This window comes from Limanda limanda, chromosome 4 (assembly GCF_963576545.1).
Source record: "Limanda limanda chromosome 4, fLimLim1.1, whole genome shotgun sequence".
In the NCBI taxonomy this organism is placed as follows: Eukaryota; Metazoa; Chordata; class Actinopteri; order Pleuronectiformes; family Pleuronectidae; genus Limanda; species Limanda limanda.
This window is the reverse complement of record NC_083639.1, coordinates 29,341,667-29,366,084: the sequence shown is the minus strand read 5'-3', so window position 1 is coordinate 29,366,084 and position 24,418 is coordinate 29,341,667. Positions and strand designations below refer to the sequence as shown.

Sequence of the window (24,418 nt, the reverse complement as noted above, 5' to 3'; positions counted from 1 at the left end):
AATAACAGATTCAAAGGAGAGAAATTAAAGGCTCCAGACCCAATTATACAACGCTAAAACATCATGCATTAAAACAAACGTTTTTAAAAAAGTTTAAAACACACTGCAAGAGATATATAATCAAACATTATTCAAGTCCTTACACCCTGAGTGCACAGTCCCAGTCAACCATAAATATTGCACATTGCCATAAAACAAAATTAAATTAAATTAAACAAAGAAACCAATAATCAAACCAAATAACCAGAAAGAAACTAAAATAAAACAAGGCCAAGTAATCTTCAGAATCAGAATTCTTTTATTTGCCAGGTATGTTTGCACATATAGGAAATTGACTTGGTGTCGTTGGTGCACTGAACATAAAAACAACAATATAAGAAAAAACAACAATATATAAGAAATAGAATAATATAAAATAAAATAGAATAAAGTATTTGTTTATTTGTTTATTTGTTTATTTAGAAGGATCCCCATTAGCTCTACCCTAAGACAGAGCTACTTTTAGTGGGGTCCACATAGAAGACATACATACAGATATCAAACATTTAAAACATACATTACAATACCTATATCAAATATTTAAAACATACGTTAAATTACAAATATCAAAAGTTAAAATACATTGAATAATGATCATACAATTATATGTTACAAATATCAAAAATAAGTTAGTGGTTATATGCAGTTTTACCTTTGTCATGATATAAAATACTGATAGGTAATTCCATAGAAGTGAAAACGTCAAACCATGTAATGGAGTCCTACACATTTATGTACAGTCCAGCACCATCTAGTGTCACAAGTATGTTGTACCCAAGTGTTTCATTATTTGCTTTTTGAATATACAGTAGAATAAAGTATATACATATATACAGTAACAGAGTAAAAGAGTTATGGGCAGGTGCTGTGCTAAGGTGCAGAGATTGGTGATAGTGCCAGTAAGATATAAGTTATCTTAATGAAATCTAAAGTTGGGAAAAAACCGGGACCGTAACTATTCTGCTAAAGCAGCCCTATAAAACAAACAAGTTAGGTCACACAATTTAAACAAGTGTATCAACATGTTTAAAACAGTTACAAAACATAAAATCAACAATATGATCTTACCCCGCCCGCCCCCCCCCCCCTGTCCCTGCAGGCTCCCTGGGACGGAACCGATCACTCCAGTCCTGCTCACCACATGTTCAACGAGTCCGACCCCATCCTGGGTCCCTCCGCTCTGGAGGCCGGCTTCCTGGAGGAGGAGGACGAGGAGACGCAGGCGGGAGACCGAGGAGCGGAGGAGGGCGGGACCCTGGAGGAGTGTCTGGGCCTCCCGCCCTCCTCCTCCCCCTCCCACCCGTCTGCAGGAGACTCGGTGGAGCCGCTGTCCTCCAGCTTTATGCTCTTCAAGGTGAGGTTCACCGTCCGGTTCCTTCAGGACGACTTTAGCAGCTCGCAGAGAAAATAATGATGATTTTCAAAAAGCATTTTAAAAACATGGCTGTGTAATCACAACCCCTGTGGAAACATTAATCTGAAACCATTTGTATTTTAATGTTTTCAGTGCAGCAGGCCGAGGACAAACATCGAGTAAATTACTTTGAAACTCATTTAATTTCTTTTTCCTTTTTCCTTTTCTCAAAACGCCCACTCGAGCTGTTACTGACGTCTACCAGAGGAATATTACTTTACTATTTAGCAATTAAATGCCATTAAATTGTAAAGAACATATATTAACTACTTTATATTTGCTGCTGAAATCATTATTAAACAGACAATGTTTCCGGTTTCGACCCAATGAGAGAACACGTCTTTTAAAAGCTGTTTAAAGATCAGTGGAAATATTCATGAAGTAAATATAGTTTTAAAGCAGCACTATGTGACTTTGACAGAGCAACAGCGCCTCCTGCTGGCACACGTGGTGATTCATTCCGTTAGATGACGAGTCTCAATTCAGACGGATATTACCCACGATCCCCGGCTGTAACAAATCCACAACTCACACAGAACAAGTGCTCTGAAAGATTTTTAGAAGGAAGTTCTTTAAACATTAATGTGTTGTTGTTTTGTTTAGGACATCGGTGTGAGCGAGGAACCCAGCGCAGATCAAACCGACCTGTCAGCGAGCCCCCCTCCGCCGTACGTCCCCCCCCCACCCCTCTCTCTGTCTGACATCACCGCCCACGAGCCACAGGATAGGCTGGGCCACGCCCACGTCGCCGAGAGCCTGACCAATCCCGTGGACGAGGAGGAGGAGGAGGAGCGGGACGGAGGCGCTGGGTTTGAGTTCGATGAGAAGGACGAGGAAGATGTGGAGGACTTGTCGGGGGGGAACATGGAGGCGAGCGGCGGCACAGCAGGAGGTCGGAGTCTGGAAGGAGAACAGAGAGACGCACAACAAGGTACTTGACATAAAACTATGACGGTTTTATTGGTCTCGTGGTTTGGAAGACGTGTGGGAACGAGATGTTTCTACTTTCAGATCATGTGGGTAAATCCAGACAGTTTCTAATAAACATGAGCCGTCAGAAAACATATAAAGATGCTATAATCAAATCAAATCAAAGTTTATTGTCACATGCACCAATGACAGCGGAGGTGAAATTCTTGGGACATGGCGGGCAGCATCTACGACATAGACAGGCTTTACAAAACATTTAAAAATAACATATAACATAGCAAAATGAAGCAGCAGTTTACATGGTGAAGGAGTGGGGAATATTAAATTAAATAATATGAATATATGTGAAGTAAGGACCTGTTAAGTGTGACCTGTGATCTTGTGACCTGGCAGGAAACATCTACTTAGTAGACGGGCTTTACAAAATAAAAAAAAGAACCATATAACATATAACATATAACATAGAAAAATGAAGCAGCAGTTTACCGGGTGAAGGAGTGGGGAATATTAAATTAAAAAATATGAATATATACTTAGTAAGTACGTAGTAAGTGGGACCTGTGATCTTGTGACCTGGGCTTTACACAATAAACTTCCTGCTTTCCCTTTCCTCCTGATTTGAATTCCTTCTGACTTGTATTTGCAGCCCAACGTTTGGGAGTCTTGAATCCACACATGGAACAGATGGACGAGTTAGATCCAGAAGATCAGGACGAGAGGATGGAGGTGTCCAACCATCTGTCCTCAGACTTCCAGCAGAGCTTTGAGCGAGGAGAGAGTAAATCAGGTTTTCCCCGAGTCGAGCTTCCTTATCTGGGGAAGATCGAGCAGTGTCCCGAGTCCATTGAAGAGCCGGAGGAGGAGGAGGAGGAGGAGGAGGTGGAGGAGGTGGACGGGTTGATGTTGTATCAGACGAGTGAAAAGTCTGGAGCTTTGATAGTAGATGAATCTGAAGAGTTCCTGCAAGCGGGAGAAATAGCAGAAAACTCCAGAGGGGATGATTCGATGGAGCCCACGGATCCGTCAGATCCAGTGGATGAGGACGTTCCAGTGAAACAGTCGAGCTGCTCTTCAGCTTCTCTCCCTTCGGACACATCAACTTCCGACGCAAAGAACGGTGGGAAAACTGAAGTCTCCACAGACCAGGAAGATTACGAAGGTCCAGGTGAAGACTGTAAGAGCTTCTCATATCAGGACAGCAAAGACAATCTGCTTCAACACAACAAGATCCGACCTGTCGCCGCTCTGCCTGAAAACAGCGTGGACGCCGAAACACCCGATGTTAAATTTCCGATTCCAGACGATGATGTTGAGAAGAAACTGTCTCAACTGGAGCAGCCAATCAAGGTGGAGGAGACGAAGATGGAGGTCGTTGAGGAGGCGTTACCCGTCTACCCCGACAGCTCCGAAGTCAAGCGTGCAAAGTTTCTCTCGTACCCCGTCAAGTCAGAGAAGCTGGTGACCAAAGCAGAGCAGTTGGATTTTCCCCTGAAAGAAGAAACGCTGCAGTCGGTACCCGAAGATCTCAGCTTCTCCATGAAGCCCGAGCGCGTGGACCGCAAACCGGAAGTTCTCCAGTTCGCGGCCTTCTCCGACGGCGTGGAAGTCAAACCCGAAGCCAAACCCGTGGCTCTGGAGTTCGCTTCCTACCCGGACGTCTCCAGGCTCAAGAGCGAGGCGGCTTTCCCCGACACGTCCGCCATCAAACCCGAGGCCAAGCCGGACGTCCTGGAGCTCGACGCCTACCCGGACAGCTCGGAGGTCAAACCCGAGGCCAAGCCCGAGGACCCGGAGTTCACGGAGATCAAATGTGAGACGAAGCAGGAGCCGCTGGAGGCCGACAGCACGGTGCTGACCCCGAAGCTGGAGCAGGCGGACGGGCTGGTGGACTCGTCCGAGGGCCTGGTGGAGAGAGGCCAGGTGAAGGAGGAGAGGCCCAGTTCTCCAGGTAGGAATCCTCAAACAAGATATATAGCTCCTGCTTTTAATTAGTGTTCTCACTTGAAAAGGTTTACATGCTTTACACTGACAAAATATAGGAAACAGTTTATTTGAACGGTGCGTTTAACACTCTGGTGTGGTACAAGCTTTGCCTTTTATAAAATATATTGGGGAAGAGACCTCTGAGGTAGATGACAAGAGTTTAAATTAGGGATGCACCGATCCGATATTTGTATCGGTATCGGTACCGATATTGAAGAAATTTCTAGATCGGGTATCGGTGACAATGGGCCGATCCATATCGGCTGATCTATTCAGTGTAATTCTATGCTGTGCGCTGGGAGTTACGTCATACGCAAGCAACACGCCGTGCGGAGCCGACAGTGTCCGGCGCCTCTCCCCGCGACCCCGGTGCGAGCCGAGCCGCCTCCACCGGGGCCGCGGGGCTCCCCGGAGCCGGGCTGCTGGTGCTGCTGCCCCGGGACCGGGACCCGGACCGGGAGCCGGAACTTTGCCCACTCCGCCCGCCGCCGCGGCTAGCTTCCCCGGGGCGGCTGTGAACCCCGGTCCGGCTCCCGGTCCGGCTCCCGGTGCCGCTCCCGGTCCGGCTACCGGTCCGGGTCCGGCTCCCGGTCCGGATCTCCCGCCCTGCTCAGTTTGAACGGAACAGGCGGAGCTGCAAAGTTGGTGAACTCGCCCGCGGGTGACTTAGAACTGGTGCGGACCAGGGGAATCCGACTGTTTAATTAGTATCGGATCGGTATCGGCCGATACTAAACCTCAGATATCGGTATCGTTATCGGAGGTGAAAAAAGCGGATCGGTGCATCCCTAGTTTAAATACATGTTTAATACTTGAGAATATGCTTGAAGTCTACAGATTAACTAACTATGAGGTTATTGTATTAATTAGACAAACGTTTCTTCCAATATCTTCACTTGATGCCTGTAGAGACCTTTAGAATCCAGTGTGTCAGTGCTGTTAATTCACAAAAACCTTAATAACACACCAGAGGACCCTTAATCTTGGTTTGGTTCAGAGGGCAAAAGAATTTAGAATAACAGACCTGGAAGAAGTCAAGGTATAATATCTCATAATTCACTTTCTGTCGACTAATCAGTTGCTTGATTAACTGCTTGAATCCTGATGATGTTAAATCCACACGACATGTTTCCTGTGAGACAAACTGTTGCTTTCACACGTGTCCTCCTCGGTCCTCTAGTCTCTGTGGTGGAAGGGTACGCCGGCAGCCCCCGGTTTGCAGCCCCCATCTCCATGTGTGACCTTCCTGACCTCCACGACGCCCGGGAGCCGACCATCGCTCAGCTGCTCCAGGAGAAAGCTCTCTACTCCTTTTCAGAATGGCCCAAGGTACCGAGTGGTCGTTTCCGTCCAAACGGAATCAGTTTAACACGAGACACATTTCAAAGCTGTGAACGTTCGGTTGCTTCGAGTTGTCGTTTCAGTTTGTACAGATTTGTTGCTGTTTATTTGCCCTCTCTCTCTCCCTCTCTTTCTTGTGTATTTGTGGCACCTCTGTGTTCCTCTCCTCACTGTTCCTCCCTCAGGTTTTGAATTCCCGTCTCGTTCTCTCTGCCCCTGTAGGACCGGGTGATCATCAACCGCCTGGACAGCATCTGTCACGCCATCCTGAAGGGGAAGTGGCCGTGGCCCAGCGAGCAGCACGACGCGCCCGGTTCCCTCAGCGCCAACTCCTGCCTGGCCAGCAGCTTGGCCCAGCAGCACCAGCACCAGCACCAGCACCACCACCGGGGGGCGTTCCTCCCCCCCACGGCCTCCAGCTCCGGCCAGGGACAGGTCAGAGGTCAGCAGACGAACCCGGGACTGTCGTTCCAGATCCCTCCGCCTCTGACCAGACTACCTAAGGTGAGAATGAACCTGTGACCTGATGAATGAACAGCTCTCAACCCTTCTCTGTCCACATCAGGGTTTCTCTCATCCGTCTACATTGACTTCCATCGTCTCATATCACGATTCATACGAGTGGTGTCCAGTTCAAACTGCTGATGAGGTTCATTCTCCTCAAAGGAGAACTTTAAATTACAGTTTATAAAGTATTTTCACTAGGGCTGGGCAAGTTAACTCGTTTAATCGAGTTAACTCAAGTGATGAGTTAACTCGATTAATTATTTTATCTCCCATTAACTCAGGTTTGATTATTTATTGTTTTATTGTGAAAGTCAGGCTTTTATTTTGTGAAAGTCTGTTGCTGAATGCTGCAGAACAGGAAAAAAGAAAATAATTGGCGGATAAACAATCGAGTTAACTCATCACTTGAGTTAACTCGATTAAAACAAGTTAACTTGCCCAGCCCTAATTTTCACATACAAATTAAGCATGTAATTTATCTTTGTTGGTTTGAGTGAGTAAGAATCATCTGATTAGTTTCTAATTTGTACAATATGAGGTTTGTCAGATGACACTGGGCACCTCTGGTTCACTTCACAGATTCATCATTGCTTTCTCGTAAAGTGTCTGTATTGTGTACTGTTGATATTATACATGTGGATATCAGACCTGGACATGTAGTCATAGAGCTAAAGATTGATTTAAACCTCATATATGAGGGAAATTACTTTTGCTTTTACTCAGGGAGAGAGATTAAGAGAAAAATCAAAAATTATTTGTTATTTTAGAGCCAATTTAACTGATTATCACACTTAAAAAATTGTACACACCATAAACCAGGGGACTGACGGCGTGCGACATATTTATAGACTAATATCTCATAATCTGAGGTGAACGAGTCAGAAAATCGCTTGTGAAGAAGTTATTATTAAAAGAATTTGGAACAATAGACATGGAATAGTTCAAACAGCTCAAAGTAACTTTTCTGTCGACTCAGCTGATTGTTTTAACCCTAATCACGTGATGCCACGAACCACAGATGGTAAATAAAGGGTTTGGAAACCAGAGCCCTCTGAATAAAAGTTTAAAATAATATTATTTAGGCTTGAATCATCTTTCGAGCCCGAGCTGCTCTTGAGGCTCCACCTCCTCCTGCTAGCCATCAGTGAAGCCTAAGTATCTGTTATTTGAAAGCTGCTCTCGTGCAGTAGTGATCATCGTGATTGACAGCTCAGACTTCAGTTGAGCTGTCAATCACGATGTTCCACCTGATTCTATGGCATCAAATAACTCATTAATGTCAGGTTAGGTCCTACGATGACTCATCAGAACCGAGAGCTGATGAACTACCGAGTTGAGGTGGTTCTCCCCGGGTCCGGTCGCCAGGCGCCACTGTGTTGTGTCTCAGTCCATGTGTGTGTTTAATGAAGCCATCATCTCTCTCCCATCCTTGTCTCCCCCTCACCCACCCCTCACCCACCCCTCACCCACCCTGCCCACCCTGACAGTACTTGCCTCGGGGCGGCGCATGCGGGCGCGGAGCTTGGCGCCTCACCTCCTTGCCTCTCTTACAGGAGAGGCTGGTGGCTCCTCCCTACCTCCCCGAGCTCAAACGCACCGGAGGTCGAAGGTCGTTCGACTACGAGGCCGCGGCCGCCGCCGCCGCCAAGGCTTTAGCCGGGAAGTCGGCGTCGGCGTGCCACGCTGCCGCCGCCACTAGCTCCAGCGGTGAGAAGGGCCCGGTGGTGGCTCCGCCCTCTCACCGCACGGGCACCATGTTGATGAACGGCTGGCAAGACGCCGCCATCGATCTCACCAAGTCGTCCACAGAGATCAGCACCACGAGCGGCCCGGGCGAGGCGGCGTCGGGCAGCAGCGGCCACAAGCTGCCGCCGCCGCCCATCACGGCGCCGCTCTCTGGCGCCGTGGGGATGGACATGGCGGGCATCCTGCAGGCCGGGCTCATCCACCCGGTCACGGGACAGATCGTGAACGGGAGCCTGAGAGGAGACGACTCCCTGAGGAGGAGGAGAGGGAGGAGGAGAAACGTGGAGGCGCTGTACTCTGAGTTCACCAAGAGCCGAGGACTGCACCTCCCTGAGACACAGGTGGGTCAGCGTGTGCCTCAGGAGGAGGAGCTTCACCGGGGGCGGGGGGCGGAGTCTGAAAGAGGGAGTGTTCAACATCAAGCTAAAACATCTGTGTGTATGTGTTCCCTGCAGGGCCGGGTGGATATGATCAGCCACTCCTCCGTCTCCTCCTCCACCTCCTCGCCGTCCCCCTCCCCCTCAGAGAGACCCGCGGCTCCTCCCACTCCCTCCACCTCCTCCACGCCCACCCCCACGCAGACGCCTCCTCAGCCGGAGATCGTGGCGATCGACAGGGAGGCGGCGAACAAAGGTCTGATCGAGTGGCTGAGGCAGAACCCGGGCTACAGCATGGACCTGCCCACGTTCGCTCACGTACGTCAGGAACACGCCGTCGATACGACAACGCCACATTTGTTTGTGTGTTTATAAATAACGCTCGTGTGTGTTGATGTCCTCTCCTCAGTCCGGAGCAGGTCTGCTGCACGGCTTCGTGGAGCGTCCCAAGCAGAGGAGGCATCGCTGCAAAGACCCGACCAAGCTGGACATCAACTCTCTGACGGGGGAGGAGCGGGTGCCCGTGGTGCACCGCGGCACCGGACGCAGGGTACACAACACACACACACACACACAGACAGACACACACACACACACACACACACACACACACACACACACAAACACACACCTTCACACACACACAGACCTCCACACACACACACACACCTTCACACACACACACCCCTTCACACACACACACACCCCTTCACACACACACACACACCTTCACACACACACACCTTCACACACACACACCTTCACACACACACACCTTCACACACACACACACCTTCACACACACACACACCTTCACACACACACACCTTCACACACCTTCACACACCTTCACACACACACCTACACACACACACACACTCACACACCTTCACACACCTACACACACACACACACCTTCACACAGATCACTTACACCAGGGGTGTTCAACCGGGGGTCCGCGGCCCCCTGGTGGTCCGCGACGGCATTGCAGGGGGTCCGCGAAATTTGCTTTGATATTTCAACACATTTCCAGATTACTCTTGAATATCGTGAAAAATATTTAAATAAGAAAAACATGTCTAAAATAATATAAAGGTGCTGGTGATCATGAGGTTAAACTTCAGTAGGCCTCAATTGTTTGTGTGATATTGTATGATTATCATTTGTGACATATTCTGCATTACTTTGTCATCTTCCCTCTTCAGTTGTAGCCCCAGTTTATGTTGATTGTTATCGATCACCGTTACTTTAACGTTCTCTCGACATGTCAGCTACATGTCTGTACATTTAAGTCATGAACGTTATATATTGATGTTCATATGGTTCTGAGATGCAGTACAACTACAAACTGCATTTTAATTTAGTTTTCAGTTCTTAAGCACTGAAAATCAACCGTTTTTGTTGTTTTCACAGATTTTTCTGGATTTGTTTGAGGTTTTTAAATAAACTTCCTTCTATCCACACGCACGCACAGACACACACACACACAGTGTTGGGAAGGATACTTTCAAAACGTATTCCGTTACAGAATACAGAATACATGCCCAAAAATGTAATCTGTAACGTATTCCATTACATTAACTAATCTGAGTAACGTAATATTTGTTTGAGGTTTTAAAACAAAACCAACATGGAAAACCAAATGTTTAAACTTCCTTCTATCTACACGCACACGCACACGCACACACGTAGGCACATCAGTGGTCCGCGGATTACTTTCTAGTCAGAATGGTCCCTGGGACAAAACCAGTTGAACACCCTTGACTCAAACCATCAGTTCATCTACATTTTACTGTGTTTTTGGACAAAGACAAACATCAGTGTCCTGCTGCGTTACACTTTGCTGCAGCCTGGTGGCGCTGTGGTATAGTTAACCAGATAAACACGAGAACTCCCACATTCGTGATTGATTTGTTGTTCTGGTTTCCCTCACCTCACAGCTGGGGGGCGCTATGGCTCCTGCCATCAAGGAGCTGTCCCGGTGGTTGGACGCCAACTCGGAGTACTACGTGGCTCCGGACTGGGCTGACGTGGTCAAACACTCCGTGAGTAGAACTTAAAAACCTGCAGGATCATGACGTTAAAACATTGAGAGATGATTTTACTTTGTAGTTTTTTATCTTTTACCTTGATTCTAATCTTTGCTCCTCTTCGACCTGCAGGGTTTCCTCCCTGAAGGGAAGTTCTCTCGGATCCTGACGGAACCCGTTAACCGAGACCCGAACTCTCGTCGCCGTGGGCGTCGGCCTCGCAGCGAGATGCCCAAGCCCCTCCTCTCCGTCTCTGACTCCTCCTCCTCGGGCCTCGGCCCCCCTCTCTTCATGAACGGCGGTCTGATCGGCAGCATGGACTCCATGGTCGCCATGCAGAACCTCCGTGGCAGTATTTCTGGGATCCCCATCTCGGGGATCATGGCGGCTGGATTCCCTCACGGCTTCTCCTCCCAGGGGGGCGGAGCCGGAGGGTCGGCGGAGGACGCCAAGAACGGGATGAGCATGTTACCCATGATGCTGCACGGCATCCCGCACCCCCACGGCGCCGGGATCCCTCAGCACGCCTTGTTCAGCGTCGGAGCGATGATGGCTCACGCGCAGCCTCACCCGAGCTCCTCCTCCTCTTCTTCTCTGTCAGCGCCGAAGGTCACCACGACGATGGCGCCCTCCACCTCTGAGGCCAGCCCCTCCTCCACGACGCCGGCCGACCGAGAGAGCTCCGCCTCTCCGGCGGCCGGCGGCGAAAAGGACTGGAGCCAGGAGGAGAAAGGAGCGGCGGACGCCAACAAGAGGCCGGGAGCGATGGAGGCGGCGGCCATCATCACCTCCACCAGCCGGGCCCATCTCGGCGCCATGCACCTCGGGGGGGCGAGCGCCGGCAGCCATCTGACCTTCAACCCCTTCCTGATCCCGGGCATGTCCCACGGCCTGCTGTACCCGCACATGTTCCTGCAGCACGGGGGGGGCATCATGGCGCTGCCCGCCATGCCGCACGGCGTGATGGACGCTTCCCCGGGAAGCCCCAAGAGGAGGAGGAAGAGAGGGAGGGAGGAGGGGGAGAGGGAGGAGGAGAGAGAAAGTACAGTTAAGGTCGGCGTCGCCTCCCACCCGGCCTCCTCCGTCTCTCCCTCCGCCCCCTCTACCTCGGCTCCGGACCCCGGACCCCCCCCGACTGAAGACCCCCCGGCCGGGCAGGGAGACCCGGAGGAATCAGACTCCGCCCCCCACCCGCACCCCCACCCCGAGGGAGCAGCAGCAGCAGAGGAGGAGGAGGCGGGAGGATCGGAGGAGAAGCAGGAAGCTGAGGAGCAGAGACAGGAGGAGGGAGAGGAGGGGGGGGTGTAGAGGAGGAGGAGACAGACTGAGAGACTTCCTCTCCTCCGTCTCTCCTCCGTCTGCTCTGTCGCTCCTTTTCTCTCGACTGAGCAACCGTGTAAAGTTTGTGCCGTGTCTGTCAGTCAATGTCCATGTAAAGACTTTTATTATGACGATGACTAATAATAACGATGATGATGATGATGATGATGATTATATTCAACTTGGTCATGTTTATAAACCAAGACCCCCCCCGCCCCCCCGCCCTCTTCACTCCCTCCTTGTATACAAACAAGTGTAAGAAACGATTCTTCTGTGTATTCTTCCCCTTCATTCTGCATCGAGACTGAGTCCACACACACACACACACACACACACACACACGCACACACACACACGCACACACACACACACACACAGACACACACACACACACACAGCAGGCTAGATCCTCTGACCCAGAAGGGAGTGTTTGTTGATGTTTTGGACGCACAGCTTTAGTTTGTTGTGTTTTGCACAAACACAAGATTTAAAGGAGGTGGTTTTCTTAACTCGTTCTGAAACTCGTAGAAGATCGAGCGGAGGAAAACTGTTCGGCCGAATTAACCTTAGAGAATCTTAAGCGGTGTCCCAAGAAACACTTAAACATCTCCGTGACATTAATATCTGCTACACAAGCAGCGTCCGATCTTCTCTGGACGATTGGAAACTTTGCCGACTCCGTTTTAGTTAAAAAACTCCTTCTGAGATGTTTGGAAATAAAAAATGGATGTAGCCTAAGAGTTCAAATGAAACGGTACAGAATCGTAGACTTTTAAAATCCCTAAATTATCTTGATGGGACTCTTAAGAAAACAAGTACATGAGGTAGACGTCAGAAAGACGCCAAATCAGAAAAACTAAAATGTTTTGATCGTTTTTTACGTGTTAAAGTCAAAAGATCTGTGGCCGTTAAAGGGACCTGAAGCCACAATGCAAAATGCCAGGATGTTGTATCTTAAGCTTTAGATCTACTTCATGCTTTTATTTTGGCTATAAATTATCTATAATCAATGCTGCTCTAACTTCTTTTTAAGAAGTTTATTTCACCTTCACTCCAGAAGAATCCAAGAGGAGGAGATGTTGTGTAAAAACAGATTTTCAGAAGAAGAACACCACCTTTTTTATTTTCTTTTGTGTTGAAAAGAGATTAATTTAATGAGATTAAGTTGTTTTATCCCTTTTTTAAGATCATGTTAAGATTTTCTAGCTCAGACACAAAGTCACTTTGAGAGAAACGTCCCTTTAGAGTTTTTCTTTTTTTTAAGGAGCTCAGCCAAACCACCAGGGGGCAGTAGGAGGCCGGTTTGATTCCATGCTGTCCATCACACATTGAGACGGAGAGAGGGAGGAAAGAGGAAAGGAGGTGTTTTTAATTTTTTTAAGTCCCAAATGACATCAACTCACCGTGAATCAGATGAAACAACAACTCCAATCATGACCTGTAGCATCATTTCACTTCATATACATTTATACTTTTTGATGTTTGACCAGACGTCGTCTTCTTTGTTTCCACGGTGACAATGTGTGAGACGTGTCCTCCATCTGTCCAAAGGGAAACGTCTGTCTCCAGGGACGAGCAGCAGAGAACACAGGAAGGGAAACAAAGTGGTGTGACTCAGTCCTTGTCTCGTCTCTTTTCCTACGATTAGTTTTAATAGCAGTTCATACTAAGAGTTTCTAAATATGTAAATCTATCGCTGTATATTTCAGTTTTTTTTTTTTTTTTTATATATATATATATATGTGTTTAAGTGCACCATTTATTTCTTTTTTCGCCTTTTTGTTTTTTTGTTTCTCCGATGGGAAAAAAAAAAAAAATAATACTTGACACATGCGAGAAGGACTTGAGGTCGGTCCCCGTGTGGTGCACCACACAGACTGCACTGTGTGGTCCCCGTGTCGTCCACCACACAGACTGCACTGTACATTCAATGGAGGCAAGTGGCTGGTTTCAACACAACACACACACAACACACACACACAACAGGGTCCGAGCGTCACATGGTTCAACGTTCACAACTTTTGTTTTCATACATGGAAACATCATTTTTGCACAATGTCTTTTTTTTTGTGAGTGTTCACCTGTTTCTATCTTTTCTCCCCCCCCCCCTGTGTGTGTGTTTCTGTCTGTCTGTGTGTGTGTGTTTGTGTTTGTGAGAGAGAGAGCGAGTGTGTGATGATGGGAGAGTGTGTGTGTCTTTGTGTGTCTGTGTGTGTCTGTGTGCATGCATGCGCACACGTCTCATTGTGTTTCTACAGGTCACATTTCTCATTGGGAAAAGAAACAAACATGGTTGTTGCCTTGTCACAAGTTTGTGGCTCCATATAATTTATTCTACTTTTCTTCTTGCTTTGCCAAACTTTCACCAAATATGACTCTTTATTTTTCTTTATTTTGTTCTTTATTTTTTTTTGTTCTTTCTCTCTTAGTTTCATGATGTATTAATAAAAGTAAAAATGCCTTATTTAGCTAGTGTTTCTTTGTATCGATGTCCTGTTACATCTCGTCATGTTGTGTGTTTTCGTGCTCGGTCCGTTAAGCGTTCACAGGTGATGTGCATTGTGTTGAACAGCAAAGGAACCACTGGCCCAACCACTGCGCCCCCCCCACACCCCCCCCCCCTACCCACCTGAAGTCAATCAGTCGTCGCTCAAAGCACAAAACGGAGAGTGAACAAAAAAAAAAGAAAAGTGACTGTTTCCTTATCAGTGCCTCGATTTAAATGACTTTAAATGAGTTTCCTCTTTGTTGTGGGCGTGGCCTGCACAAGACGTAAACTTCACCCCCCCCCCCCGCCCCTTGGTGGGAAAGCGATCTTCGTTGGGTTTTCACTCTTCGCAGATCGCGGTTTCGTTAAAGGGAAAACGTTAAAGATGAGAGCGAAGGGTGTGAGCCTCCTCCAGCTGTTTTTTAATTTGAACTGAACCCCCCCCCCCTTTGTCGTCCACTGTTCATCATGTGACTGTTGTAGCTGTTTTATAAATAACCCCCCCCCCCCCCCCACCCCCGATTAAAAGAAATTTAACTTCAACACACGGTGTTTTTTCTCTGGAGCCTTTCCGACGTGACGCCGGACATGACCTGAAGGATCCTGGATGTTGATGTTGAGGTCGAACGTGTCTCTGGAAGAAACTCCGATCTTTAATTTTTCTGAAACTGGTAGAAAATGTTGTTGCTCATTCAAATGAACTCGACTCTGACTGAAATCTGAAATAACAAAGTGACACAATTTGCAGAATGTTCTGAGTGAAAAGATCCACAACACGGAGACAGATTCTGCGACGGCAGCGGCAGGAATATCCAGAGAACTTTCTTCTTCTGTGGTTTTTTCTTGGTGTTTTCAGGAGGTTCACGCTCTTTCCGCTCATCCACGACGTTCTCGTGTGAAGGTGGAGAACTTTACATTTGCCTGAGTGGACGGCTGTTAAATCCATAGACTGACATGAAGATGGACAATGCATCTTCACCTCCTCCCAACATCCAGACATGAAGCCAACATCTCTTACACCAGTGACGTCATTTTAATTCTGTGCAGGTGTGATCGTGGAGCCTCGTTAGCCCTCGGCCAATCGTGAGTCGGTCTCAGCTGTCAATTAACACGTAATTAAAACCAAACTAATCGGAAACATGATCAGTGTGAGGAGAACGACCTAAAATGACAAATCATCTTTGAGAAACATTTAATTAACGACTACTTTGATTACATTTTTTTCTTCAGTTCGTCTCATCCACTAACTCGGAGGAGGCGGCTCATACGACCTATACCACAACCAGCCACCAGGGGGGGATTGAGACGTTTTGGCTTCACTTTGCGAGCCGCCATGTCGTCCATCTTTATTCACGTATTATTTAAGTATTTGCCTGTTCTCGCGTGTTGGTTGCTGTTCCATCACTGAGCCATTAGGGGGAGCCGGCCGTCTAACCCACAGCTCAATTATCAGAAAGTTTTAAAAGTTAAAAAACTTGTCAGAACTTGAATGGAAGCCGCAGGTGGAGGTCGTTCTCATGTCACGAGCCTTCTCTAACAGTGGTTTTTTTTGGTTCCATGATTCTCAAAACGTTCACCTCAACAAAAAAGAAACAAAATGTAAACCTTCATCCTAAATAACGTATTTCTTGTGCAGTTCTCGACGGATCGATGGTTTGTTTTGGTTCAAGTGGAAGTTCAAGAATCGACCTTTTCTTTGTGACCCTCGTCTCCTGCTCGTCTGGTTTCAGAGTCGATAACGAGTCCGGAGAACGACTCGTCTGAGACTCACAATAATGTGACCTGAAGATTATCGGGCTGAAATAAACCTGCAGTGTCTCTGTCAACGAGCCGAGAGTCGCTCCGAATTAAAAAAAGTACGTTTATGTTTTGTTTTTTTGACTGAAGTTTGACTAAAAGTTTCTGAAACAGACACAGAAGCTGAACAACAGCAGAAACTCACACAGATTTCATATAATACAGCAAATATGTGCTTTGTTTTTCTTTGTGTTTTCCCTTTTTCCATTAGAATATTTGGATCATTTCTCCCATAGATCCAGTTCCATTGGATTTAAATTGTCTTCAACATCCAGAATTGTCCTGTCACATATTCTTAAAGGAGATTATTGTTTTATTATTATGTTTTCATGCACTGAAGTTCAGAAAATCAGTTTAATCAAACTGTCCATCGCTGCAGCTCCTCTTTTCAGCCTCTGTCTCAAACTCTTGGTTTTAGCTCCTGTCGCTTTAAGAGCTGATCTGTTGCTGACCTTTGACCTTAGACGGACGAAACCTCTCACACGTGCACGGCCTCAAACAGGATTGACTTCTTCGTTTAGAGAATCTTGTAAAAGCGAGAAAATTGTGTGAGTACGAAATTTTCCTGGTTTCACCGACACTAAGATATGATCCTGGTGAAAGACGTGAATATAGAATTAGAAACGAAGCTCCTCCCTACGTCAAAACTCTTCAATTCTATCAGGATACAGCAAATACTCACAGATCTGAGTCATTAAATACAAATACTCACAGTTCTGAGTCCTTTAAATACAAATACTCACAGATCTGAGTCCTTTAAATACAAATACTCACAGATCTGAGTCCTTTAAATACAAATACTCACAGATCTGAGTCCTTTAAATACAAATGCACACAGATCTGAGTCCTTTAAATACAAATACAAACAGAACTGAGTCCTTTAAATACAAATACACACAGATCTGAGTCATTTAAATACAAATACTCACAGATCTGAGTCATTAAATACAAATACTCACAGATATGAGTCCTTTAAATACAAATACTCACAGATCTCAGTCCTTTAAATACAAATACTCACAGATCTGAGTCCTTTAAATACAAATACACACAGATCTGAGTCCTTTAAATACAAATACACACAGATCTGAGTCCTTTAAATACAAATACTCACAGATCTGAGTCCTTTAAATACAAATACTCACAGATCTGAGTCCTTTAAATACAAATACTCACAGATCTGAGTCCTTTAAATACAAATACACACAGATCTGAGTCATTAAAATACAAATACTCACAGATCTGAGTCCTTTAAATACAAATACTCACAGATCTGAGTCCTTTAAATACAAATACACACAGATCTGAGTCCTTTAAATACAAATACTCACAGATCTGAGTCCTTTAAATACAAATACACACAGATCTCAGTCCTTCAACACAAACGCTTCATCACGTGTCTGTGAATCGACCTCAACACAAAAAGAAAATGTGGAAAGTGGAAACGTTCACGTGGTTGGTTTTTATCTTTCTTTCCTTCCCTCTTTCTTTGGTTCTTCTTTGTAACTATATCTCTCTGTGTTCCCGTGTGGACCAATCATGAGTCAGAACATGGTATGTGTGATCTTTTATTGTGCAATAAAAGATGACTTTCAACTTTCCCTCGACTTATATCGACCTTTTTTTTTCATTTTTTAACTTTTAGCTCCGTTTGTTTGATCAGAGTTTTTATAAAAAGTTATAAACGTCATCATGTTGTTCACTCTCTCGTTTTCTGTGTTTGCTGCTGAGATGCAAATTTTAAGGGATTTGAAGTTGTGATATTTCACCAAAAACACAACAACAACTCTTTAGAAACTCGTTAATATAATTAGATACAAATTTGTGGGTATAAATCCATTAAAACCTTTTTCATATAAACTTACATTTTTTGTTTTTTAAACCTCTGCTCAGAAAGAACGATGAATAATGTGATTTTCTGACTTATATTTTATTTTTTTGGGGGGATCATATTTTATACGTGTATATATATATTTTAACGAACTCGAAGACGATGATCCCTCTTGGGCCGAATCACGAAACCCGGAGACAAACACACAGGAAGCGTTTTACTCACAATCTTAACGTCACAAACAGAAAGTTACAAATTCAAGAAGCTACAGATCTGCAGTCAGCTCATCAACCATATTTACATTTAGTGACACGTACATTCATGTTGTGGAATAAAATCCCATTTCGTCTTAGAGATATTGTTAAATATAAAACGGACAGAAGCAAACGGTGGAAAAAGAAGATCAGGAAATAAAACTTTAACATTGAAATAAAACACATCAGCCACTTAATTACAGTTTGATTTGCAGGAAAAGTTCTTCACACAACTTTGTTTTTCTCTCTTTTAAATACAAACGCACGGATCAAACTTTAATATTCTGTGACTGGGAACCGGGATCCGTCTCCGTGGTCGGACTCCAGATAAACTCTGGATCCTCGGGGGGGCGGATGTTTGCTGACGAGTCACCAGCGTCTCTGGAAATCGTTACTCACAGAATCTCTTAGTCATAGCATCGACTGAAGTTTCCAGTAAACAACGTTCTGATGTTTTTAATAACGAGCAGTCTGATCGGAAACATCCACAAACACGGATCTGGTCTCAGGTTGAAATGGCCGACACGTGTCGCGCTGAGCCGCTCGTCTCGCCGCTCGCCCGTCACCTGCTCAGCTTCCTCCCGGCGAGTCGCCACCGGCGCCGCCGAGGAGCCGGAGGCGTTTCCTCTCCCGCTTTCTGCCAAGGCCTTTTGTATTCTGTCTTCTTTCTGACGGATAAAAGATTAAAGGGAAAAAACGAAAGAGAAAAACGTTAAATGGTGAAAATGCTTTTGTTTTTGTCTTTGCTCGTCTACATTCGGTCTGTGACCCGCTGACCCGCTGACCCGCTGACCCGCTGACCCCGGATCTGTACCTGTTCGGATCTCTGGGGGAAAGGTGGGTTGTGGGTTTGAATCCCAGCTTTGTTTTGTGGCTCAGGTCCAATAAATTCTGGATTTAAATAACTGAAGCTGGAGAGCTAAGCTAAAAAGCTTTTACATTCAACAAATACAAAGAACTTTTCCATATGTTGGTCTGTTTGTTGGTTTGTGAGCAGGATTACAACAACACTCCTGGGTGGATTACACATCACACTTGCTGGAAGGATGAGATTTAGATGATGACAGAATTCTGACACTTTCAGGGGGGGGGGGTCAGGACAAAGTGTTTGATCCAAGAGTCTTTTATTACCATTGAGAGTTTTCTGGTGTTTGTATTTATTTCCTATTTATCTGTGAATCCATTTCCCAGATGTTCCACTAGGGGGCAGCAGGAAACGTTCCAGAGAATGTAGAGGAGCTGCTGACTCAGCGGTTTCTGTTCCCACTCGCAGCTCTTCCAGGTCAGGACGCCTGTTCCTCCTGAGGCTCGTTCTGTGTGTTTCAGTTCTGTTTCCTCGGGGGGGGGGGGGGGAACTTTGGAAGGAGAAGGAGCATCGCTGGTGTGAGAACCCTCCGAGTGTGAAGGAGGAGAAGTGACCTCATATCTCACACATCACATGTGTTCACCTTCAAATGCAGTAACTCTGTCTTGTGTTAGTTTGACACTAACAACGACCTCGGACCTGAGTCGTGTTGGAACAGCTGCTCTGCTCCTCCAGCTTCACATGTTCGAATACACACAACCGAGATTCTGGGAGTTACACATTCCTTCGTTCACGTTTCATCAAAACAACATCGGGAAAAATGTGTAAAACCAGAGAAAAGCTTTTTTTGTTTCAAGCTGGGAAAATGTGGCTGAGGTGTTTGTGATCCTCAGGTTCTGATCCAGGATGAAACCTGTGAGCTGAACGTTGGATTCTGCAGGTTTATGGTTCAGTGTCAGTGAAATATTCTCACTGATGTATTGCTGCTGGGAGACGGGAAACTGGGCCTCGAGTTTGAGGAAGAGGGAGAGAAAAAGAAAACGCTTTTAAACTCTGGTCAGCGAAGACGTGACGAAACGGATCCGAGTCCCGGACGCATCGGATTCTCTGCCGGGTTTTTCAAAAAGTCTGAGGTTTTAGAACAAAACTTGTGGCTTTTTTAATTCAGTGAAAACATGAACACAATGACATCAGGTCACACACACACACACACACACACACACACACGTAGGTGATGCATGTGTGTGGAACTGTCTCATGATAGAAAATGTGCTTTTGATGCAGAAGAGCTTCAGTAGTTTTGGCCGGAGTTTAAAAGTTTTGTGTATGAAGCAGCGAGTTGAATTCAGACGTCCATCGACTTCAGAGAGAAAGAGGAGAAGAAGACAGAGGAAGGAGGAGAACCAAAGACTGGAAGAGCTTTGGACTTTCTGATGAAGCGGAACCGTGAACGCCCACTTTTAAAACCTTGTTTGGATCTGGAAGTAAATTCCATTTGCTCGTTTTTAAGAATATTTTATTTCCCTCTGTGTCATGTTGTGAAATAAAGCTTCCCTCACATCTACTTCTGTATTTATCTCCAGAGAGAATAAGGGAAAGAATGACGTGTGTTCAGGTATCGAACCTGTGGCGCTGAGCAACGTGACGTGTGAAGGAAACACATGATGTTGTGTTGATATCTACACACACAATGTGTTCCAGCCACAAACCAGTGCAGAGTGACATCATGATTTCAAGCCAGACGCATGAACTTAATTCCGGGCTGGAGGTCGTTTGTTGATTGCTTCTCACACGTTGCTTTGAATCATATTTGAGAGGAGGAGGAGGAGGAGGAGGAGGAGGAGGAGGTGGAAGAGGAGGAAAAAGAGGACGAAGAAAAGGAGGAGGAGGAGGTGGTGGAGGAGGAAGAGGAGGAGGAGGAGGAGGGGGAGGAGGAGGATTAGGTGGAAGAGGAGGTGAGGAAGGAGGTGAAGGAGGATTAGGTGGAAGAGGAGGAGGAGGAGTAGGAAGAGGTGGAAGAGGATGAGGAGGAAGAGGAGGAGAAGGAAGAGGAGGAAGAGGAGGAGGAAGAGGAAGAAGAGGAGGAGGAGGAGTGGGAGAAAGAAGAGGAGGAAGAAGAGGTGGAGGAGGAGGAGGATTAGGTGGAAGAGGAGGTGAGGAAGGAGGTGAAGGAGGATTAGGTGGAAGAGAAGGAGTAGGAAGAGGTGGAAGAGGAAGAGGAGGAGAAGGAAGAGGAGGAAGAGGAAGAGGAGGAGGAAGAGGAAGAAGAGGTGGAGGAGGAAGAAGAGGACGAAGAAAAGGAGGAGGAGGAGGAGGAGGTGGAAGAGGAAGAGGAGGAGGAGGAAGAGGAAGAAGAGGAGGAGTGGGAGGAAGAAGAGGAGGAAGAAGAGGTGGAGGAGGATTAGGTGGAAGAGGAGGTGAGGAAGGAGGTGAAGGAGGATTAGGTGGAAGAGGAGGAGTAGGAAGAGGTGGAAGAGGAAGAGGAGGAGAAGGAAGAGGAGGAAGAGGAAGAGGAGGAGGAAGAGGAAGAAGAGGAGGAAGAAGAGGTGGAGGAGGAGGAGGATTAGGTGGAAGAGGAGGTGAGGAAGGAGGTGAAGGAGGATTAGTGGAAGAGGAGGAGGAGGATTAGGTGAAAAATGATGTGAAGGAGGAGGAGGAAGAAGAGGAGGAGGAGGAGGAAGAGGAGTAGGAAGAGGTGGAAGAGGAAGAGGGGGAGGAGGAGGAAGAGGAGGAAGAAGAGAAGGAGGAGGAGGAAGAAGAGGAGGAGGAGGAAGAGGAAGAAGAGGAGGAAGAGGTTCAGCTCTGCTCACACCAGACCTCCTCTCCTCTGTCCTTCATTAGAGACGAGCGCCCGTCTCCTCTCGCCCTCAAGTCAAACTCTTCTCTCCTTCTCCATGGCCGTCCCTCCTCCTTCTCCTCCTCTCCAGCCTTCTCCTCCTCTCCAGCCTTCTCCTCCTCTCCAGCCTTCTCCTCCTCTCCAGCCTTCTCCTCCTCCTCATCACGATCCCTCCTTCACTGGCTGTCACTTTCACTCTGGATGCTCCTGGTGCACGTTTACATTTGCTACACATTAGAGTGTTAGCGGGACATGTGCTGCTCGTGTGTTCCTCAGAACCCGAGTGTAGATGTGTAGATGTGTAGATGTGTAGATGTGTAGATGTGTAGATGAGTAGATGTGTAGATGTGTAGATGTGTAGATGAGTAGATGTGTAGATGTGTAGATGTGTAGATGTGTAGATGTGTAGATGAGTAGATGTGTAGATGAGTAGATGTGTAGATGAGTAGATGAGTAGATGTGTAGATGTGTAGATGTGTAGATGAGTAGATGTGTAGATGTGTAGATGTGTAGATGTGTAGATGTGCAGATGTGTAGATGTGCAGATGTGTAGATGTGCAGATGTGCAGATGTGTAGATGTGTAGATGTGTAGATGTGTAGATGAGTAGATGTGTAGATGTGTAAATCTGTAGATGTGTAGATGTGTAGATGAGTAGATGTGTAGATGTGTAGATGTGTAGATGTGTAGATGAGTAGATGTGTAGATGTGTAGATGTGTAGATGTGTAGATGTGTAGATGTGTAGATGAGTAGATGTGTAGATGAGTAGATGTGTAGATGTGCAGATGTGTAGATGTGTAGATGTGTAGATGTGTAGATGAGTAGATGTGTAGATGTGTAAATCTGTAGATGTGTAGATGAGTAGATGTGTAGATGTGTAGATGTGTAGATGTGTAGATGAGTAGATGTGTAGATGTGTAGATGTGTAGATGTGTAGATGTGTAGATGTGTAGATGAGTAGATGTGTAGATGAGTAGATGAGTAGATGTGTAGATGTGTAGATGTGTAGATGTGGAGATGTGGAGATGTGTAGATGAGTAGATGTGTAGATGTGCAGATGTGTAGATGTGTAGATGTGTAGATGTGCAGATGTGCAGATGTGGAGATGTGTAGATGTGTAGATGTGTAGATGTGTAGATGTGGAGATGTGTAGATGTGTAGATGTGTAGATGTGTAGATGTGTAGATGTGTAGATGTGTAGATGTGTAGATTTGTAGATGTGTAGATGTGTAGATGTGTAGATGTGAAGATGTGTAGATGTGTAGATGTGTAGATGAGTAGATGTGTAGATGTGTAGATGTGTAGATGTGTAGATGTGTAGATGAGTAGATGTGTAGATGTGTAGATGTGTAGATGTGGATGTGTAGATGTGTAGATGTGTAGATGTGTAGATGTGGAGATGTGGAGATGTGTAGATGAGTAGATGTGTAGATGTGTAAATCTGTAGATGTGTAGATGTGTAGATGAGTAGATGTGTAGATGTGTAGATGTGTAGATGTGTAGATGAGTAGATGTGTAGATGTGTAGATGTGTAGATGTGTAGATGTGTAGATGAGTAGATGTGTAGATGAGTAGATGTGTAGATGTGTAGATGTGTAGATGTGTAGATGTGTAGATGTGGATGTGTAGATGTGTAGATGTGTAGATATGTAGATGTGTAGATGTGTAGATGTGTAGATGAGTAGATGTGTAGATGTGTAGATGTGTAGATGTGTAGATGTGTAGATGTGGATGTGTAGATGTGTAGATGTGTAGATGTGTAGATGAGTAGATGTGTAGATGTGTAGATGTGTAGATGTGTAGATGTGTAGATGTGTAGATGTGTAGATGTGTAGATGAGTAGATGTGTAGATGTGTAGATGTGAAGATGTGTAGATGAGTAGATGTGTAGATGTGTAGATGTGTAGATGTGTAGATGTGTAGATGAGTAGATGTGTAGATGTGCAGATGTGTAGATGTGTAGATGTGTAGATGTGTAGATGAGTAGATGAGTAGATGTGTAGATGTGTAGATGTGTAGATGTGTTCAGTCGTTTTAATTGCACTTAAATTCATCTTAAGTCTTTATCACTCTTTGCTGCCGTGTGAGAGAGAACATCCCTCGGACATCTTTACTGAATCAAGTGCTGCGCTGGAAAACGGCTCTAACCACACACACACACACACACAGACACACACACAAACACACACACACACACACACACACACACACACACACACACAGGCGCTGAGCTCTTCCATGTGTCTCCTGTGTCTTCGTTTCAAAACGTCTCCGCTCCGAAACGGTGACGTACATTTACATTTGTTTGTTCGTGGGCCCGTTTGTGTGTTTTTGTTTTTTTTTCGTGACGACAGGAATTTGCTAATGAGAAATCGTACGTGATGTCGGTAAAACGAGAAGAGAGAGAGCGACTCCCCCGGGAAGTCACGGGTCGCTGCCGCAGACGTCCAGTGTTTATGGGGCAGTTAATAATAATAACTAGAGGAATAATGGCACACAGATTTTATTCATAAAGACGATTTACACACGCACAGAAAATGATTACACAACAGTAAGTGCACGCGGCCCTCGACAGCACTTTGCAGTTTAATGAGTTATAAGGTAGAAAAATATATGAAAAGTCTGAAAACTGTTTTTTTTTTCTGCATCACCAGACGAAACACGACGGCAGCAGCCAAATCCACTTTTCATCTGTGAGAGGAAAAAATGTTATTTCTTC

The 24,418-nt window shown here is 46.0% G+C and overlaps 1 protein-coding gene and 1 pseudogene across 1 annotated transcript in view; both read left to right on the top strand.

Annotated features, from left to right (window-relative positions):
* Window positions 1–15,101, top strand: part of chd6 (chromodomain helicase DNA binding protein 6) — an 84,582-nt gene extending 69,481 nt beyond the window's left edge. Inside the window, exons 36-46 of the mRNA XM_061070027.1 lie at window positions 1,139–1,393; window positions 2,057–2,384; window positions 3,030–4,331; window positions 5,547–5,695; window positions 5,930–6,211; window positions 7,702–8,301; window positions 8,416–8,655; window positions 8,747–8,887; window positions 10,279–10,383; window positions 10,501–11,589; window positions 15,033–15,101. Of these exons, the coding sequence (XP_060926010.1) occupies window positions 1,139–1,393; window positions 2,057–2,384; window positions 3,030–4,331; window positions 5,547–5,695; window positions 5,930–6,211; window positions 7,702–8,301; window positions 8,416–8,655; window positions 8,747–8,887; window positions 10,279–10,383; window positions 10,501–11,589; window positions 15,033–15,101 (4,560 nt within the window). The remainder of the gene's footprint in view (window positions 1–1,138; window positions 1,394–2,056; window positions 2,385–3,029; window positions 4,332–5,546; window positions 5,696–5,929; window positions 6,212–7,701; window positions 8,302–8,415; window positions 8,656–8,746; window positions 8,888–10,278; window positions 10,384–10,500; window positions 11,590–15,032) is intronic.
* A 3,472-nt stretch (window positions 15,102–18,573) lies between these two features.
* Window positions 18,574–21,996, top strand: LOC133000156 (cilia- and flagella-associated protein 251-like; annotated as a pseudogene).
* Window positions 21,997–24,418: the final 2,422 nt, after the last annotated feature.